General features: G+C 41.2%; 1 protein-coding gene across 1 annotated transcript in view; it reads left to right on the top strand.

The window, feature by feature from the left end:
* Positions 1-20,266, top strand: part of LOC117876980 (putative uncharacterized protein ENSP00000383407) — a 57,434-nt gene that overhangs the window by 30,042 nt on the left and 7,126 nt on the right. The window contains exons 4-6 of the mRNA XM_034769670.1: positions 710-747; positions 6,015-6,101; positions 18,957-19,033. Coding sequence (XP_034625561.1) covers positions 710-747; positions 6,015-6,101; positions 18,957-19,033 — 202 coding nt within the window. The remainder of the gene's footprint in view (positions 1-709; positions 748-6,014; positions 6,102-18,956; positions 19,034-20,266) is intronic.

Raw genomic sequence — 20,266 nt, 5'->3', positions numbered from 1 at the left:
TGGATCAGAAATTGTCTGTTTTATGTGGAACATTGTACAGCTCACAGATTACTAATTATGGGGGAGGTGGATAGGATGGAGAAAATTAATTCACAGGCTATCATCATATTGATTCAGAGTGATTTATTTTTTAAGTTGAACTTGGTATACACTTCTAATGCTGATGCAAAATGACTGCAAATGGATATGTGTGCAATGAATTAGAGCAGTATGTAGGTATATTAATATCAAATACAGGTATACAAAAATAGATAGGAGATTGAGGTGCAAAATTTGGACCCAGATTTTGGGCATCCTAAAGTCAGTTCTGTTCAGACCCAGCGTTTTGGTTCAGTCCATTGTCAAGGTAGCAAATTTAAGCATCTAAAGACCTACAACTCCGGGATGATTCTGATAATTTCTAGGAAAAATATCACTTCCTATCTTCTTGACAAACTACTTAACTATAATATTAACATTTCTCCATTACAGAAAGAGACTCAAACAGTAACAGTTTGCAAAATAAATATCTATAAACTTTCAAAGCTCCATTATGGAGTGTGTATGAGGAAAGCTGAGTAACTCCAGTTAAAACCAGTGGGAGTGGCACAGCTAAATCCATAAACACGGCTTTGAAGAATTAGTCTGAAAATATCAGTATTTGAAAAAATTCATTTTACTTGTTAACTCTAAATGGCGGCTAATGGTACATTTCTTTAATTTCTTTTAGATCCATCCAGAAGTCCATGTCTGAAAATGAAGCATTTGGTTAGTAACTTTTTAAACCATTTTCTTTATGTGCTAATTTCTCAGAGTCAAATTTAGTTAAGACTTAGTTTTGCTTTTCTTGATGTTGTAGGCCCCTGCCCCACCTGCAAAAAAGGAAAAATGCATGTAATAAAATTATAGAAATTAGTGCTGGAGGGGAGCTCAAGAGATCATCTAGTCCATCCCCGTCACAAGGCAGTTGCCCTTTATGGGGAGTTAGGGCCCAGTCTGCCTGTGACTGCCCATTGGGGGTAACTGATTGCCTAGGGTGATCAGACAGCAAGTGTGAAAAATCAGGACGGGGGTGGGGGGTAATAGGAGCCTATATGAGAAAAAGACCCAAAAATCGGGACTGTCCCTATAAAATCAGGACATCTGGTCACCCTATGATTGCCCCAGTGGCTGATGAGTAAACAAACCCCTAGACCTACTAACGGTTACCCAAGCTTAGTTAAAGGAGGACTCCCAAGGGAGACAGAAAGCTTGTGAGGAGGGCAGCTCCCAGGAGGGCCTGAGCAGAGAATTTACAGGGTGAACTTTCTGGGGAACCCACCCGAATGGGAAGCCTATAAGAGGTTCTCCTACAGAGGGGAGCCTTATAAACAGAGGACTGCAGTTGACAGGCATTCAAGAAAGCTGGGGATCTCCTTAACACTGGCTGGACCCCAGGCTGAAAAGTAACACCCACTGTCTGTGGCGAAGACTCCCAGTGGATAGACCTCCCCCGATCCCTGACTCCAGAAAAGGATCTTAATCTGGCAGAGGCAAGATAACTAACATCAGGGACAAAGACCAGAACCAAGAGAACCCCCCAGGGAAGAACCTGAATAGAGGTGAGCAGTAGACTTAGGTGGGGGACAGATAGACTAAGAGTGTCCTCATTATCCTGCTAAAATGTTGGGATGAAATTTTTTTTTACACGTTGGCTTTTCTGTTTAAAGAGCACCCCCTTTTGGAGGGCCGCATTTGTTGTGTCTAACAGTCTGTCTGTACTTGTGATACTTGATTTTTTTTCTCACACACACTGAGGGCTAGCCTGCAACACCACACCTGCCTGCAGGGGGGAGTACTGGGTCAGCTTGGAATGACAATCCCCCCCCACACTGAGGCAGGATTAAGTATACGGGGAGTCGCATTTTATGCGGGGGTTAGGTTCTGAAGTCAGCGCGTAAGGCGAAAATCGCGTATAGTCAAACACTCATTGAGTAGAATGGCAGGAAGAATCGCCCGCACTATAGGTACAGTATTTAAATTGTTATTTTTCTCTTTTTTGTTTTGTTTTGCCAAGCGCGTATAGTTAAAATCACGTAAGTTAAATGTGCCTATGATGCAATTCCACTGTACCCATTGCATCCCTGACAGGTGTTAGTCTAACCTGTTCATAAAAACTTCTGGTGGCAGGGTTTCCCACAGCCTCCCTCAGTAATCTGTTTCAGTACTTAACTATCCTTTCAGTTAGAAAGTTTTTCCTCGTATCTAACCTAAATCTCCTTCGCTGCAGATTAAGCTGATTTCCACTTGTTCTGGCTTCAGAGGACATGGAGAACAATTGATCACCAGCCTCTTTATAATGACCCTTAACATATTTGAAGACTTATCAGGTCCCCTCCACCCTCAGTCTTCTTTTCTCAAGACTAAACCTATCCCGTCTTTTTAACCTCTCCTCTAGGTCAGGTTTAACCCTTTTGTCACTTCTGTTGCTCTTCTCTGAAGTCTCTCCAATTTGTTCATATCTTTCTTAAAGCGTGGCACCCTAAACTGGTCACAGTACTCCAGCTGAGGTCTCACCAGTGCCAAATAGGGTATTACCTCCTCTGTCTTACATATGTCACTCATGTCAATACACCCCAGAATATTATCCTTTTTTTGAAACTGCATTACATTGTTGACTAGTATTCAATTTGTGATCCACTATACCCCTGGATCCTCTTCTACAGTATGACTGCCTTGCCAGTTATTCCCCATTTTGCAGTTGTGCATTTGATTTTTCCTTCCTAAATGGTAGTACTTTGCACTTATCTTTATTGAATTTCATATTGTTGATTTCAGACAAATTCTTCAATTTATCAAGGTCATTTTAAATTCTAGTCCTATCTTCCAAAGTGCTTGCAAGTTCTGCCAGCTTGGTGTCATCTGCAGATTTTATAAACATACTCTCCATTCCATTATCCAAGTTGTTAATGGAAATATTGAATAGTACCAGACCCAGGACTGACCCCTGTCAGACCCTACTAGATCCACCCTCCCAATATGACAGCAAACCATGGATAAGTGCTCTTTGAGGGCTGGTCTACACTACTGCTTAAGTCAATGTAACTTATGTTGCTCAAGGGTGTGAAAATGACACTCTTCAAGTGATGTAAGTAACATCAACTTAAAGCGCTGTTCACACTGCACTGTCAGCAGGAGACACTCTCCTGACAACATAGCTTCCAGCTCTTGCGGAAGTGGAGTAGTTATGTCGAAGGGAGAGCACTCACCTATTAGCATAACACATCTTCACCAGATGTGCTGCAGTGGTGCAGCTGTGCCAATGTAGCACAATAGTATAGATATGCCCTGAGTGTGTTTTTTCTATCAGCTGTGCATCCACCTGCTCAGTAGTTACATCTAAACCACTCTTCCCTAGTTTGCTTATGAGAATGTTATGTGGGACTATGTCAAAAGTCTTTCTAAAATTAAGATATATTCCCTTTGCTGCTTCCCTACATCCAGTAGGTTAATAACTCTATGAAAGAAGGACATTAGGTTATTCTGGTGTGAGTTATCCTTGACAAATCCATGTCGGCTACTTATCACCCTCTTATCCTATAGGTGCTTACAAATTGATTATTTAATAATTTGTTCCAGTATCTTTCCAGATATTGAAGTAAGGATGACTGGTCTATAATTTCTTGAGTCTCTTTGCTCCTCTTTTTAAAGATAGGAACTACTGTATGTTTGCCCTTCTCCAGTCTGCTGGGACCTCACTTATCCTCTACGAGTTCTCAAAGATAATCACTAATGATTCAGAGATTGCTTCAGTTAGTTCCTTATATATCAAGAATGAATTTCGTCAGGTGCTACCATCTTGAATACATCTAACTTATCTAAATATTATTTAACCTCTTCTTTCCCTATTCTGACTTGTATTCCTTTGCCTTTTTACTAATGTTAATTGAGTTAAGCATTTGGTCACAATTAACCTTTTTAGTGAAGACTGAAGCAAAATAGGCATTAAACATCTCAGCCTTCTTGGTGTCATCTGTTGTTATTAGATTTCTTTTCCCTGCTAAGTAATGGACCTACACTTTCCTTTGTCTTTCTCTTGTTCCAAATGTATTTATAGAAAGTCTTCTTATTGCATTGTATATCCCATGTTAGGTGCAATTCATTTTATGCATTTTTTCCTTACATGTTTGTGCTATTCTTTTATACTCACCCTTAGTAATTTTACCATATTTCCACCTTTTGTAAGACTCCTTTTGATTTTCAGGTTTTTAAAGAGTTCCTGAGGTAGTTCTATTGATCTTTTACTATTCTTCTTCTCTTTCCTTTGGATCAGCATAGGTTGCAGCTTACATCTACTCACAGAACCCCCTAAAAAATTCAAATTAATGCAGAAACCAAATGAAGATTTTAAAGAATCTGGCCTTTGGACAGAGTGAGACAGAGATGCAGAATGTTTAGTATTTGTTTTATCCTTTTAAATGAAGAAGGGAAACCCCACTGATGTAGTCAAATTAATCTCTTCCCGTTTCCCTTTATTAAAAATAAATAGTTTTTGCTTGGCTGCTGTGGGTCATGATTAAAGTTGCTACTGAAGGAATTTATTTTTTGCAAAATTTCTGGAGTTGTTACATATTGTTCTTAAATTACATTATCTATCTCAGGGGTCGGCAACGTTTGGCACACGGCTCACCAGGGTAAGCACCCTGGCAGGCCAGGCCAGTTTTACTTACCTGCTGATGCGGCAGGTTCGGCTGATCGTGGCCCCCACTGGCCGCGGTTCGCTGTCCCGGGCCAATGGGGGCGGCGGGAAGCCGTAGCCAGCACATCGCTCGCCTGCACCGCTTCCCGCCACCCCCTTTGGCCTGGGACAGCGAACCGCGGCCAGTGGGGGCCGCGATCGGCCGAACTTGCTGTGTCAGCAGGTAAATAAACTGGCCCGGCCCGCCAGGGTGCTTACCCTGGCGAGCCGCATGACAAACATTGCCAACCGCTGATCTATCAGCTGTAAGATTACAGGTGCTATTTTGTCAGCTAAACTTTTTAAACAATAATGTTATTATTTTCTACACGTATTCATTTTGTAAAGGTTACAATTGCTGATTTTCAGTGTGAAGTCTTTGAAAATTTGTAGTTATATATTCAGGATTTTTTTTATATCCTGACTGAATTAGGGATGCACATTTGCTTAACAGTGTCATAAATAATCCCCATTTCAAGAAGTTCTACAGTTTCCCATATTTAATGTTCTTTTTAGAACATATATGCTCATAGTGGACTTGATTCTGCAGCCTTACATAAGGAAAGCTTTCCTAAAAGGCAATGTTATTTGGACTGTAGGATTCAGTGCCATATTTATAACAGATTCCTGTCATTTTCATGGAATCAATTAATACCTTCATAATGAAAGATCTCTGAGAATAGCAGGGTGAGGCCCACTATATTGTAACAATTGTACTGTGGCCATCTAGGAGCATCATGGCTATCAATATTCTGCACACCATGGCCACTTGGAAGCTTACCATGGGGAGAGAAGTTTGATCTTCTCGTTTCAAAAGCATTGGTCCTTCCCATTTGAGCTAAAGTGGCATCTGTGTTAGGCGTATAGTGCCCAGGATACACATTTGGGCAGTTCTGATGTCATCCAGAAGGAAATAATGGTACTCATACACACTAACTAGTTCATTACATTATACATCTAAATGATATTTATATATATCCTAGACCAGAAAAAGATATCTGGAAAGCCACAGAATGCTGATGTCAAAGCCTTGAGATCAGAGGTTATAGTATTAAAACTAATTTAAATGTTTAAACAGTGTTAGATGAGGCTGCAGGCAATGTCAATAGAAGATGCAATTGTACTCTGCCACACTAAAATCCATCCATCAAATATCCACTTTGGGAAAGCCATTTATTCATGTCCATATTCTGAGCAGATGCTACAGTGTACTGTCGGGCTTCTTTGATTTGCATTCTGATATTATTGTATAGACTTTCCTGTTATTTCACAGATATGATATGAATGCAGGTGAATGTTTTCCATGCTTTTACTTTAGACAGGAAAAATGTGAATGGCGCACTTTGGCAGAATTCCAAGAAGCCTGAGAATGATTCGTACATCAAAAGGCACTGTCAGCTTGAAGGTAATTGCTAAACGTATTTCAGCTGATTTTGCATTTTCCACAAAGTATTTTAAAGGGCACCTAGAAAATTTTCTCATTTGTCACCAATAATCTGTCTAAATAATTTGTCAAGCCGTCTTGGGATTTACCTCCTCTGTGAGGGGGAAAAAATGTAGCTTAAATAAAACAAAGTACACACTCTAGGTGATATTCACCCTGTAGTCTATGGGTCACAGCATGCCCCCCCCCAATGCAGTGAATAGGGCCCAGTTATGCAAACAGCTGAGTACATGAGTGTGATGTCTTGCTCAGGTCATCTAGAACCGTGAGCAGTTGCGTTACCTCACTGCCATGCAAGAGAGAGCTTTGCTGCTGCTAAGCTATGTTTCTCCTTCCTGATACTCCAGCTTGTCTACCTTGCTAGCAAAATCTTCAGGAGTCTGCCAGTCCATAGCTTGTGTTGCAAATAACAATCAGTGAACCCCAATTCCCGAGTTCCCAGAGAAGTCTTTCTGCAGTGTCCAGTCCCTCTCACTGGACCCTGGCAGAGGTTAAGCTCACAGCCTACAAAGACAGAACATACACCAGCCTGATAGGTTAACTGAAGACCCACATCTTCTACAGCAGGGGTCGGCAACGTTCGGCATGCGGCTCGCCAGGGTAAGCGCCCTGGCGGGCCGGGCCAGTTTATTTACCTGCTTACGCGGCAGGTTCGGCCGATCGCGGCCCCCACTGGCCGCGGTTCACCGTCCCGGGCCAATGGGGGCGACGAGAAGCGGCGCGGGCGAGCGATGTGCTGGCCGCTGCTTCTCGCTGCCCCCATTGGCCCGGGACGGCGAACCGCGGCCAGTGGGGGCCGCGACTGGCCGAACTTGCCGCGTCAGCAGGTAAATAAACTGGCCCGGCCTGCCAGGGCTCTTACCCTGGCGAGCCGCCTGCCGAATGTTGCCAACCCCTGTTTTACAGCATGGAGATGGTTTTATAATAAAACAAGATTTTAAACACAGAACAGAGGATTAAGTGATTATAAGTAAGAATAGAAGACAAAGATATGGTTACAAGTAAAACAAAACACAACACACTTTCTCGTGCTTAAAACTTAACTTCAGCAGGTTACAATCTTTGTCTAAACAGATTTCTCCCCTATAGTCAGTGTGTAGAGACTTCAACCCCCCTCGGCTGAAAGATCCACCTTTCTCAGATTACAAGAGCTCTGGACTCTTGTATCCCCCAGGTGGTAGAAGCCAAAATGGCTTTCTGCTTCCACTTAAATTTCCCAAAGTCTATTGTCTCTGTTTCAAGAACCAGAAAGGCTTCCTCGGGGTGCAGGATACATCCGCTGTTGTGATTGTTAAGCAGTCTTCCAATCCCTCTTGTTTAGCTTGATGGCTTTGTTTACCTTATAGGCAGATGTACTTTTCATTGTCCTCTGTGATATCACCTGGCTCAATGTACATTGAAGACACAGGGGAACAGGCGAAACAACATTCCTTTGTCTAGGACAGCCTGGGCTTATGCACAGCTTGCAAAATGCCTTTTAAGAACATATTTCCCGCACATGTGTATAGTTCTTTATACATCACACAATAATATGAATAGCCAGTGTGTCACAGTTTGCATATGGTACCTTACAACACAGCTTGTAGATTATAACAACAGTGAGTTGGGGCAATGAGTATGTCAGGCCTAATGTGAGATATGGTATGGTTTGCCTTCTTTCAGTTGGCACTGGGGGCTCCCTGGGTCACAATGGGTAACTTTACTTATGTGAGTAGTGCCAGTGAAGTCAATGGGATACTTCACCCAATAAAGTCTATGGGCCACAGTTCTGTGGCATGGGGATAGACAGTTGTGATGTGTGCATGCAGTGGGACTCCACATTCTCTATACCCAGCAGAACTGGGCTCTCTATAAGTCTGGAAAGTCATTACTAGTGGACCCAGCGTCAGCGAAACTCACACACAGAGGGATGCACAAGGTTAGCAGCCCCTACTCTAGCTCCTATTCATGGGTTTGAGTCAGCAGCCATGGAGCATCTGTGTGGCTGCTCCTTGCTCTGCCCATGGTCTGGAGGCTGAATTTTATTTCCCCTTTCCCAACCCCTGCATAGTTCCCTCTCACAAAACCTGTTTGGTCTGTATGGGACTTAGAGATGGTAAATTACCCCTCCTTCCCCTTCCATCCTCTTTGCAAAAGGATGAGGTCTACAGATTAACTGATCAAGGTAGAATAACAAGGTTTAAGATTTTAAATGAAAACCTATTTTACCCATTTCTGCATTTTTGTAGGCAGTTCTGAGCACCGTTTGTAGTATTCTAAAGTATTCAGCTACAGACTCTTCCTCGTTCAGGCAAAATTCCCATTAACTTTGGCTGGATTGTTGCTTGAGGAAGGGATTGCAGGACAATGATCTTGTCATATTTCCTAACTGCAAGAATCCAGAGAAGGGCAACAAATGTGGCTAGAGATACAGCAGGACTTAAAGTGGTCATTGTGCATTACTTAGCAAGCAGACTCCTGCAGCTCTACTCTGCTCTCTGTACTTTTGTTCCACAACGTATCCACTCAGCCATACCTGATATGCCCTGCTAGCTTCTTGATCCCCACTTATCTAGCTCCTTGGTGGAGGAGCTAGTGTAGAATAACTTGCCACTTAAAAAGCTCTAATTCTGTCTGTCTGCCAGCTGGTTCTGCTCGAAGGACTTCTGCCCTGTATGCTGTTAGAGAAGCATGCACAATCCCTATCTCCTTATCAAATGAAGTAGACACAGGGGAAAGGAGGTGGGGAAAAAACCAAATCCAATTTAAAATTTAATATGTAAACTTATGTGGTTTTTTAAAAATCCTTGCTGGAGGTTTAATATAGGTTGGAAAATATACTGTGAAATGATTCACTGGGAGTGAGAACAGCCCTTTACAAACATGATTAAATATTATAGCATAAAGCAACCAAACTATTTAGGATAGGTTTTGGAGGCTTTTGTACATGTTCATCTAGGGTACTTTCATTTTCCAGTATGAAATACCTGTATTTCAATTTAAGGCCCAGATCCTACAAACACTTAGGCGCCTGCTTAATTTTAAGCATGTGAGTATCCCGTTGACTTTAGAGAGATTACTCACATGTGTAAAGATAAGCACGTGTTTTTAGGACCAGGGCTCTAAAGCCCAATTTAAAACCAAACAAAAACCTATATTTAGTCTGAACAAAATCTCCATGCTTTTGATGGGATTTTGCATGGCAAGTAGTAAAATCAGTTGTGGGAAAGCTATAGGGCTCTCCTGAAGAAGCTTAGGAAGGAATCAGGCAGTATATGATACAAGCCACTGTGTAGGAAGCAATGAAGCCTGGTGACGTTCTCTAAGAGAGAAAATCGTGCTGGGATTTTTTAATTGATTTTTTTTAAGTCTTTATTTTTTAAAAAAATTAAAGAAAAAGTAAACCAAAAATAGTACACGGAGCAAGACATTTACAGTTAATAATGTGAACCATATTACCAGCATCAGAACAGAGGCATGCTAACGTACACATCTGTTCCTTATGGCTCATGCTTTGTATTATGGTTCCATTTATAAATAGTTTCTTAGTGCATGGTTAATAGATGTTTTAATAGATGGTTAGTCAGTTGTCATAGTCCAAAAGGTTGCTGATCACCATGGTTTATAATATCTATGATACCTTCTACTGATGTGTTTATAGCAGTCTGTAACACACACTGTTCATGTCTGTAAATTATGACAGCTGATGATTTATTAACTCTTTAAAAGCCCTAGATAAATGAAACCTTAATAGAAAGTGTGACTGTTTCATGTATTTAGCTTATTTCTTTTATTTCTTTGTTTCAGAAAATTAGACGGAGTGAGTATAGATTCTTGGTTGGGGAACAAACCTAAAAAAGTTGGGAAAGAATTGTCAAAACCTTGTATTCTGTGCTGTGAGGCTGTCCCATTGTGCTTCCTTTGAAAATAGATGTCTTGCTGCTAGGTAGAGACCATGGTTATGAGTAGAGCAGGGCAAAAAAAAAATCAGTACATAGATTAGTTGCAGAAGAATTTTTGGATCAATCTAAAATGTTCTCCAATTCCATGAACAATTTTGGCAAAATTAAAGTGGGGATGGGGAGGAGGGATATTCTGAAAAAGTCAAAATATTTCATTTCAACATTTTAAAAATGAAACTTTTCAACTTTTTGTTTTTAAATTCATCTAGATTTAACAAAAAAGAGAGGGAGAAAAGGGGAACGATGGTGGGGCTGGTAAAAACAAAACAAAACAAAACAAACCCCTCCAAACTAAAAGATTTTGTTTCACTTGAAACTTTTTTTTTTCTTGTTTGGCCACTGAACCAAAAAGTCATTTGTTTGTCCAGATCTAGTTATGAGGAGACTTTCTCTCATTTGCCAGCTTGTTGGAGGGATTAGTTGGACTGCATAACACAGGCCTATTTAAGCGTGTGCATAATTGTTTGGGGGATCAGAGCCTAAAGCTAGTAATAAAGGTAAGGATTATTTCTAAATAGATGAGTTCTACACTCAGAGTAAACCAAGCAAAGCAAAGACATTTAGAAGAGGAAAGACCGACATTGTCTCTACCTTTGTCAGATGCTGTTGTCCAAGGGATGGCAGCACATATGGTATGAAGATCATCCACTGTTCTGAAATCCTCTTACCTAGACACAACAGGGTAAGGTGAGGACAGCGTGCCAGCTTTAGCTCTGAATTTCCTTGGTTTCACTGATTTAAGCTAAACTCTTAAGTACCTGGAAAATAGAGCTGTATGGGCCTGATCTAGAGAAATCAGTGGGAGTCTTTTTGTTGGCTTCAATGGACATTGGACCAGTCCCTATGTTTGCACACTTCCTGACCACTTTCTGGGTGAAATACTTGCAAGCTGCATGGAAACTTTTTTAAAGCACCATAATAGAGACTCAATTTAAATGTAAACCCAAAATTTAAAAAATTGTAAAAGGGAAAAAATGCCACCATGGTTAAAAACGGAGTAAAAGAGGCAGTTAGAAGCAAAAAGACATCCTTTAAAAATTGTAAGCCAAATCCTACTGGGGAAAATAGAAAGGAGCATAAACTCTGGCAAGTCAAGTGAAAAAGTTTAATTTGGCAGGCCAAAAAAGACTTTGAAGAACAACTAGCAAAAGACATGCAAACTAACAGCAACAAATTTTTTAAATGCATCAGAAATGGGAAACCTGCCAAATAATCAGTGAAGCCATTGGATGATTGAGGTGCTACAGGAGCACCCAAGGAAGACAAGGCCACTGCGGAGCAGCTAATTGAATTCTTTGTATCAGTCTTCACTGCAGAGGATGGGAGATTCCCACACCTGATCCATTCTTTTTAGGTGACAGATCTGAGGATCTGTTCCAGATTGAGATGTCAGTAGAGGAGGTTTTGGAACAAATTGATAAATTAAACAGTAACAAGTCACCAGAACCAGATGTCATTTACCCCCGAGTTCTGAAGGAACTCAAATATGAAATTGCAGTACTACTAACTATGGTATGTAGCTATCCCTTAAATCAGCCTCTTTATTAGATGACTGAAGGATAGCTAATGTAACGCCAATTTTTAAAAAAGGCTCCAGAGATAATCCTGACAATTACAGGCCAGTAAGCCTAACTTCGGTACCAAGCAAATTGGTTGAAGCTATAGTAAAGAACAGAATTATCACACTCATAGATTAAAACAATTTGTTGGGAAAGAGTCAACATGGCTTTTGTAAAGGGAAATTGTGCCACACCAATCTATTAGAATTCTCGAGGGTGTCACCAAACATGTGGACAAGGATGATCCAGTGGATATAGTGTACTTGAACTTGCAGAAAGCCTTTGACAAGGTCCCTCACCAAAGACTCTTAAGAAAAATAAGCAGTCCTGGGATAAGAGGGAAGGTCATCTCATAGATCAATAACTGGTTAGAAGATACAAAACAAAAGGTAGGGATAAATGGCCAATTTTCACATTGGAGAGAAATAGCAGGGTCCCACAGGGATTTGTACTGGGACCAGTGCTGTTCAACATATTCATAAATGATCTGCAAAAAGGGGGTAAACAGTAAAGTGGCAAAGTTTGCAAATGATACAAAATTCCTTAAGATAGTTAAGTTCAAAGATGACTGTGAAGGGCTACAAAGGGATCTCTCAAAACTAGGTGACGAGGCAACAAAATGGCAGATGCAAGTCAGTGTTATAAATGCAAAGTAATGCACATCTGAAAACATGATCTCAACTACATATACAAAAACATGGGTTCTAAATTAGTTGTTACCACTCAAGAAAGAGATCTTGGAGTCATTGGATAGGTCTCTAAAATCATCTGCTCAATGCTCAGCAGTAGTCAAAAAGCTAACAAAGTTAGGAACCATTAAGAAAGGGGTAGATACTAAGATGGTAAATATAATGCCACTATATAAATCCATGGTACACCCACCCCTTGAATATGGCATGCAGTTCTAATCACCTCAACTCAAAAAAGATATATTAGAAATGGAAAAAAGTGTAGAGAAAGGCAACAAAAATGATTAGGGGATATGGAACAGCTTCCATGTGAGGAGAGAGAGAAAAGACTGAGACTGTTCAGCTTGGAAAAGAGATGACTAAGGGGGTGGGTGATATAGTAGAGATCTATATAATCATGACTGGTGTGGAGAAAGTGAATAAGGAAGTGTTATTTACCCCTACACATAACACAAGAACCAGAGGTCACCCAAGGAAATTAATAGGTAGCAGGTTTAAAACAAACAGAAGGAAGTACTTTGTCACACAATGCCAGAAGTATAACTGCATTCAAAAAAGAATTAGATAAAGATTAGATTAGATAAATTTGTGGAGGATAGGTCCACCAATGGCTATTAGCCAAGGTGGTCAGGTAGGCAACTCCATCCTCTGTCCCTAAGCCTTTGAGAGCCAGATGCTGGGACCGGAGAACAGGAAATGGATCACTCAATTATTGCCCTGTTCCGTTCATTCCTTCTGAAGTATCTGGCTTTGGCCAGTATTGGAAGACAGGATACTGAGATAGATGGACCACTGGTCTGATCCAGTATGGCCATTCTTGTGTTCTTATGATATTGTTGCTCAATGCTTATACAGTGTTTGTTTCTCCTTTCTACAAAATGGGCAAACAGGCTTTATAGGAATCCTAAATGAGAGCCTTTAAAGGAGGATCTTGGCAAGGGATGCGACTTAAGCAAACTATGCTTTTGTAATGAGCAAAGGAAGGGAGAAAGGGGCCTGTTGATGGATGGGCTAGCTGACCTACTGATCTCATAGAATCATAGAATCATAGAATATCAGGGTTGGAAGGGACCTCAGGAGGTCATCTAGTCCAACCCCCTGCTCAAAGCAGGACCAATTCCCAACTAAATCATCCCAGCCAGGGCTTTGTCAAGCCGGGCCTTAAAAACCTCCAAGGAAGGAGACTCCACCGCCTCCCTAGGTAACGCATTCCAGTGCTTCACCACCCTCCTAGTGAAATAGTGTTTCCTAATATCCAACCTGGACCTCCCCCACTGCAACTTGAGACCATTGCTCCTTGTTCTGTCATCTGCCACCACTGAGAACAGCCGAGCTCCATCCTCTTTGGAACCCCCCTTCAGGTAGTTGAAGGCTGCTATCAAATCCCCCCCCATTCTTCTCTTCTGGAGACTAAACAATCCCAGTTCCCTCAGCCTCCCCTCATAAGTCATGTGCTCCAGCCCCCTAATCATTGTTGTTGCCCTCCGCTGGACTCTTTCCAATTTTTCCACATCCTTCTTGTAGTGTGGGACCCAAAACTGGACACAGTATTCCAGATGAGGCCTCACCAATGTCGAATAAAGGGGAACGATCACGTTCCTCGATCTGCTGGCAATGCCCCTACTTATACAGCCCAAAATGCCATTAGCCTTCTTGGCAACAAGAGCACACTGTTGACTCATATCCAGCTTCTCGTCCACTGTGACCCCTAGGTCCTTTTCTGCAGAACTGCTACCTAGCCATTCAGTCCCTTGTCTGTAGTAGTGCATGGGATTCTTCCGCCCTAAGTGCAGGATTCTGCACTTATCCTTGTTGAACCTCATCAGGTTTTTTTTTGGCCCAATCCTCTAATTTGTCTAGGTCCCTCTGTATCCGATCCCTACCCTCTAGTGTATCTACCACGCCTCCTAGTTTAGTGTCATCTGCAAACTTGCTGAGAGTGCAGTCCACACCATCCTCCAGATCATTAATAAAGATATTAAACAAAACCGGCCCCAAGACCGACCCTTGGGGCACTCCACTTGAAACCGGCTGCCAACTAGACATGGAGCCATTGATCACTACCCGTTGAGCCCGATGATCTAGCCAGCTTTCTATCCACCTTACAGTCCATTCATCCAGCCCATACTTCTTTAACTTGGCGGCAAGAATACTGTGGGAGACCCTATCAAAAGCTTTGCTAAAGTCAAGGAATAACACATCCACTGCTTTCCCCTCATCCACAGAGCCAGTTATCTCATCATAGAAGGCAATTAGGTTAGTCAGGCACGACTTCCCCTTGGTGAATCCATGCTGACTGTTCCTGATCACTTTCCTCTCCTCTAAGTGTTTCATAATTGATTCCTTGAGGACCTGCTCCATGATTTTTCCAGGGACTGAGGTGAGGCTGACTGGCTTGTAGTTCCCCGGATCCTCCTTCTTCCCTTTTTTAAAGATGGGCACTACGTTAGCCTTTTTCCAGTCATCTGGGACCTCCCCTGATTGCCATGAGTTTTCAAAAATAATGGCTAATGGCTCTGCAATCTCATCCGCCAACTCCATTAGCACCCTCGGATGCAGCACATCTGGCCCCATGGACTTGTGCACGTCCAGTTTTTCTAAATAGTCCTGAACCACTTCTTTCTCTACAGAGGGCTGATCACCTTCTCCCCATCTGTGGTATGGGAGGAGAACAGTGGCTGATACACTGCGGAAAACAATAAGAAAAATATTTGTGGAGGAAATAATTAAGTCATTTTGCTTCACCCAGAACTGGTTTTTAAACAAACCAAAAGAGTTCCAATATTTTTGTAATATTTCAGAAGGTGTTGGCCATCTGGGAAAAATAAGGTGATTAGAAATGTAGTGTTAAATTGAAAGGTAGAGTTTGTCTGATGTACTATAGATTTTTTTTTTTGCCCTTGTTAAATTCCCAAAGCACGCAAAAGGAACAGTGCACATTTTTGAAGTTGATAGGTATTACAATGGAAGGGCTGGGGCCCAGAGGGATCAGGAAGTAAGGCTGGCAAACAAACAAAAAATCTCCCTTTCTGTCTCTGTAGTACAATTATTTCAAGGGAAGTCCCCTTCACCTGGTGGTGAAAATCATTACAAGAAGATTTACAGTGCATCACTATTGATCAAACTTTCGTACTAAGAGATAATTGTTCAAGGTCTGCAAGCCTACTGCATAATAGGACCTTGTGCTAGATGTAACAAGTCATGCATAGTGCATAGCAGAATCCTCCACCCATTTTGTGATCTGTGTTAAAGAATGTGACTTCAGTGTGCTCTGGATCAGGCCCTTCACATGGCTGTTTGTTTAAGTCTCCATAAAAATGAATTCATCAGACTATTGATGCAACAGGTACATGAATATCAGAAGTCAGATAGTGGGAATATTCTCTACTCAGCCTGTTCACAATGCTAGGCTCACTCACTGGCTGCTTCTCCTAAAACGATCGTCATTGTAACAGTTAATAATGTTGCCATTCAAAATGTCATTACTAGCATCAGAGAAAAAACAGTGAGAAAATGGAAAAAGTTCCCACCTCTCAGTACTAATGGTCCTGATCCTCCTTTGCCCTGCGCTTCATGCAGTCATTTACATCAAGGCAAAGTGAGTCTAACATACTACCCAACCAGAGCAGTAGGTACATTGTGGCTAACATTTACACAAATTGCTGTGAGGTGTATGTATGTTACTTGCCCAAACAAGTGTGCATTTGGTGTGTTCAGTGGACTGAACAGGTCCATCTGTGTGTACAGGTCAGATCTGGCGATGCTTTGATTATAGATTTTACAACGGTGAAATGGGGTACTGTCTGGGGACTATCTAATACTTGTTACTACTGATGGCTCTTTTTGTTGCTGTTGATGTGAAGTGTTGTTATATTTTTTTTGGCCTAAATTGAATTCATTGTACACACCCAATAGTCCTTTGTTTAATGTGTGATTCAGCTTCCCAAAGTAACTATGTAAAAATAGCACCTTCTCACTTGGCAGATCTCCTTCCTCTGTGTATTTAACCTTTCTGCTTACTCATAATAATGATAGTATGAATAACAAAGTAAGATTTTCCCCTTATTTATCATTGTGGGCTCCACAGAACACATACATCTTTTGAAGTGCAGCTGGATTTTTTTTTCTGGTTTGTGTAGCCACACATTGATTTACTTAGTTACAGTTGCAGAGCCACCTGTTGTCTTTATGTCTGCAGCCACATCAAAGTCACTTAGCCTGAGGAATCTTTCTCTACTCAGGAGTGGTACCTGAGCCACAGAGAACCCAGCCTGATTTTCAGATCTTAGCCGGCATTTGCAGGGCTGCCAGTTAGGAAAAAATATATTCTAAATGGAGGAAAATCTGATGTGGAAATGATTGGGACACAAGTGTGGAACCCTAGAATGCCATTTGTACCAAGTCACTTCAGAGTAGAACTACACGTTAACTGGAGTATTGGCACTTGAATTGGCAATGCCATTTTTCTTTAACTTTTGGAGTTATATGGGTAAAAGAGTTCACAGCAGACATTGTAACATCAGAGCCATTTAAGTCCCTGATCCTGTAAACATTTAGATAGAGTTTATTATAAAAAGATTACAGAAAAACACTGCCAGCTTGTATGAGTCTTGGGATCTCTCCTTCCAGTGATGAACAAATTCTTGGGAGAAAAGCTAGTTATGCTATTGACTATATATATGTGAGCATATATAACCATACAGAGAAAGTAACCGTTGCCTTGAAGCTTAATCTAAAAGTGAACTTTTAAAATGTCATGGCCTAAAAGGGAATGCTGAAAAATTGTTCACTAAACCTTTAAGGAAGAAAAAACAAAAACAAATAAATTTGCCAGTGCAGTCCTAGTGGGGTTGTTTGAAGAAAGTGGGTCAGGTTTCAGGAAGGCTCTAGTTTGGTGTGACACCTGGAGCTCAGGAATGCAAGCTGGTGGTCAAGCTTCTACTGGACAAACACAGAACTCTGAAGCACTACAACTGTGCCTGCCAGTTGCATCGCTCATTGCTAACAAAGCAGCCACTTTTGCAGAGCTATAGCAAGAAGTCATCCACTATATGCAACCAACACAGATGTTTAGCTTGAGCCATCTCAATTTCCAGGGAGGGGCTCCTGACAGTATTTCTCTGTGTGAAATAGTTAATGTCGTACCTGTCTATTTCCCCAAGGCCTTAGAGGATGTGGAGGTGGGTATCTCCAAGAAGTACTGGTTATTTTTAAGGTCTGATCTTTGGGTTGGTTAATCTCGGCTTTATGTGCGTGGACATGCTGCTGGATTTGTAATTGATTTGCATGGAACTTTTTATTGTTTATCAAAAGCACCTAGATCTTGACCTAGATGCTTTTTATTTGTAGGTAAATTAAAATAAGTATGACAAAACATAATGAGTTCTGTTAAACCTTTTGTTTCGGGGGAAATCAGTTACATAGGCAATGATACATGGGGAAAAATACTTGACTCTACTTAAGTGTAAAACAAAATATCATGGGCCGTGATTTACAAAATGTATCCCTAAAGCAAGGCTCACAAAATCCACATTTATATGCTTGAGTAAGTGGCTTGATTGTCAGAAGTGCAGTCCCTAAGGACGTCTCAGTTTAAAAAAAAATCTCCATTCATGTGAGCACACACATTATTTTCCTAGGCTCTCATCTTGCCCTCACCTGCACATATGAGTAACTTGATACTCAAAAGTGGTCCCATTCAACTCAATCACAAACTTAAGTGTTTGCAAGATCTAGCTTTTATTTGGCTCACAGGAAAGTGCAATTCGATTCTAAGCACTCATGGCCAGATTCTGACGCCCTTACTCTGAGTTCTCCCATTGCAGTCAATGAGAGCACTTGTCTTGTCAGGTGCTACGCTGCAGGAATAAATGTGCCAAATTCTGGCCCACAATGAACAGAGTTTATCATAAGAAAAGAAAAAAAAATCATTCTCACCAGCATTTACAAACTTTTGGGTCTTTCTTCCCCATGATAAAGAATTTTTTTCAAAGCCTAATCCCACTGTCGGTGAAAGTGGAATCAACCATCTATGACCATTAAAGTCAGTGGGAGCTTTCCCATTGACTTCAATGAGAGTAGGCTCAAGCTATAGTTGTTCAAACCAATCACCTGCTCACCTATTGGCTATCACTAAACTCAAAGCTCATAGTCTTCCCATGTAAATGTCACAGCTCCTTGAAAAGAACGAAGTAGAAAGTTCAGCCTTTGGAAAACACTTCTTACAGTCCAAAGCAAAAAAAGATCCTGGATTGCAAAAACCGTTTTTGCTGAGGGCCATAATTTCCATATAAATATTTCATACTCTGAAGCTGCAAAATAGTGATGCACAAGATGCTGGTTGGTAGGGATTCTGAATTAGTAAACTGAGGAGTTAAGTACACATGAAACAACGAACATAAATGGATTTTATTTATGTAAGCTATTTTGCCAGTTTCCTCTTTAGTCTTACTTCAATTCATCTTTATGATGAAATAAAGTGTGCATCAAAGTGATGCGAAATTAACTTTGGAGGATCAAAAAATAACTAAATACATTTAGCGAGTTTCAAACCTTATGTTGCCTGGAAACAAGTAACACTATGGACTTTCTCATAATTATGTAAGTAAATGCCTAATCTTTTTCCAGAGCGCAATGAAGATTTTTCTATTGCTGATAGGATACACTTACTGCAAGGAAAAAAGATAGAAGAAACCACATGTCAGGTAAAAGAAATATGTTATCCATTCAGCATCTATACTCTAGCCACAGAAATAGCATATTTCCTATATCTATTTGATTTTATAATTGTTGTGCATCTGTATTTGGGAAGTGGAGTTTCAAGGAAGAATCAGATGATGATTTGTGTTACATACCACTTTTATTATGTAAACCATATGTGCTTTAATGCTTTACAGACTTGTTTTTCAAAGTGACTAGGTATCTGTTAAATTGGAATTTTATCTGACAAGACCTGTGCTAAGATCTTAGAACAATCTGGCACACTCCACATTGGTGTATGTGTCCTAATACTTTCTGAATTTCTATAAACATGTACTGTCTCTCCTGACACTCCTCTTCATAAGACTACATTAATTAGCCCACTAGTATGAGCAATTAAGGAAGTCTGACCCCGGGGCCTGCATAATAATAACATAAAAGTAGTTAACAACCTGTCATCAGTTGGTGCAAGCTGAGAAGCAGAGCGGCACAGGAGGAATAGGTGTAGCTAGTGATGGCTCAGGAGTCACAAGAACGTTTTTTCCCCACTTTTATTTCACTTCCAACCAAGAATTTCCCTTCCGCTGTTTTCACTTAAAGGGCCAGATCCTCATTAGGTGTATATTGGCTTAGCTCCCATGACTTCAATGGAATTACGCCAGCTTGCACAAGCTTGAGGATCTGGCCCAAAATATTCCAAAGCACGTAATGTAAGCAAGAACTTAAAAACCTGCGATTTTGGTGGATTTCTTTTTTCAGTACTGTAGTGCATCTGGATGCCAACAATAAACACTGTGGAAGGCTCCTACGTGCGCTTTCTCCACTCGGAGTAAACCCTACAAGGAACAGTCCCGTTGGTTCTGGTTCTTAAAAGGAAAGAACATCCTAGTTGCAATCTCCCACCCTGAGGGCAGCGGGGATGGTACACAGAGCAGGTCAGATCCATCCTGTAGCTGTGCTCTGCTCAGCTCCCATGGTAGATCAGAGATGACACATTACAGTAAGTAGAAGTTAGGGTGTCCCTGGGAAGGAGAGGGAGATTGGTGACTGGAAAACTGCTTTGGTCCTGCCTCCTTCTGCTTCCCCTCAGAGCCCCTTCTGTAGCAATATTGTTGGCAGAGGGAGTGGGTCTTATTCCAGTGTCTCCCACAAAAAGCAGGTATGGAGGGTGGGAGGGTTGGCTTCCTTCACCCCTTGTTTCTCTCTGGGCTTTCTGTTCTCTTCCTCCCTCTCTTGCT

Source organism: Trachemys scripta, chromosome 1 (genome assembly GCF_013100865.1).
Source record: "Trachemys scripta elegans isolate TJP31775 chromosome 1, CAS_Tse_1.0, whole genome shotgun sequence".
NCBI lineage: Eukaryota > Metazoa > Chordata > Testudines > Emydidae > Trachemys > Trachemys scripta.
This window is presented reverse-complemented; position numbering and strand designations above follow the sequence as displayed.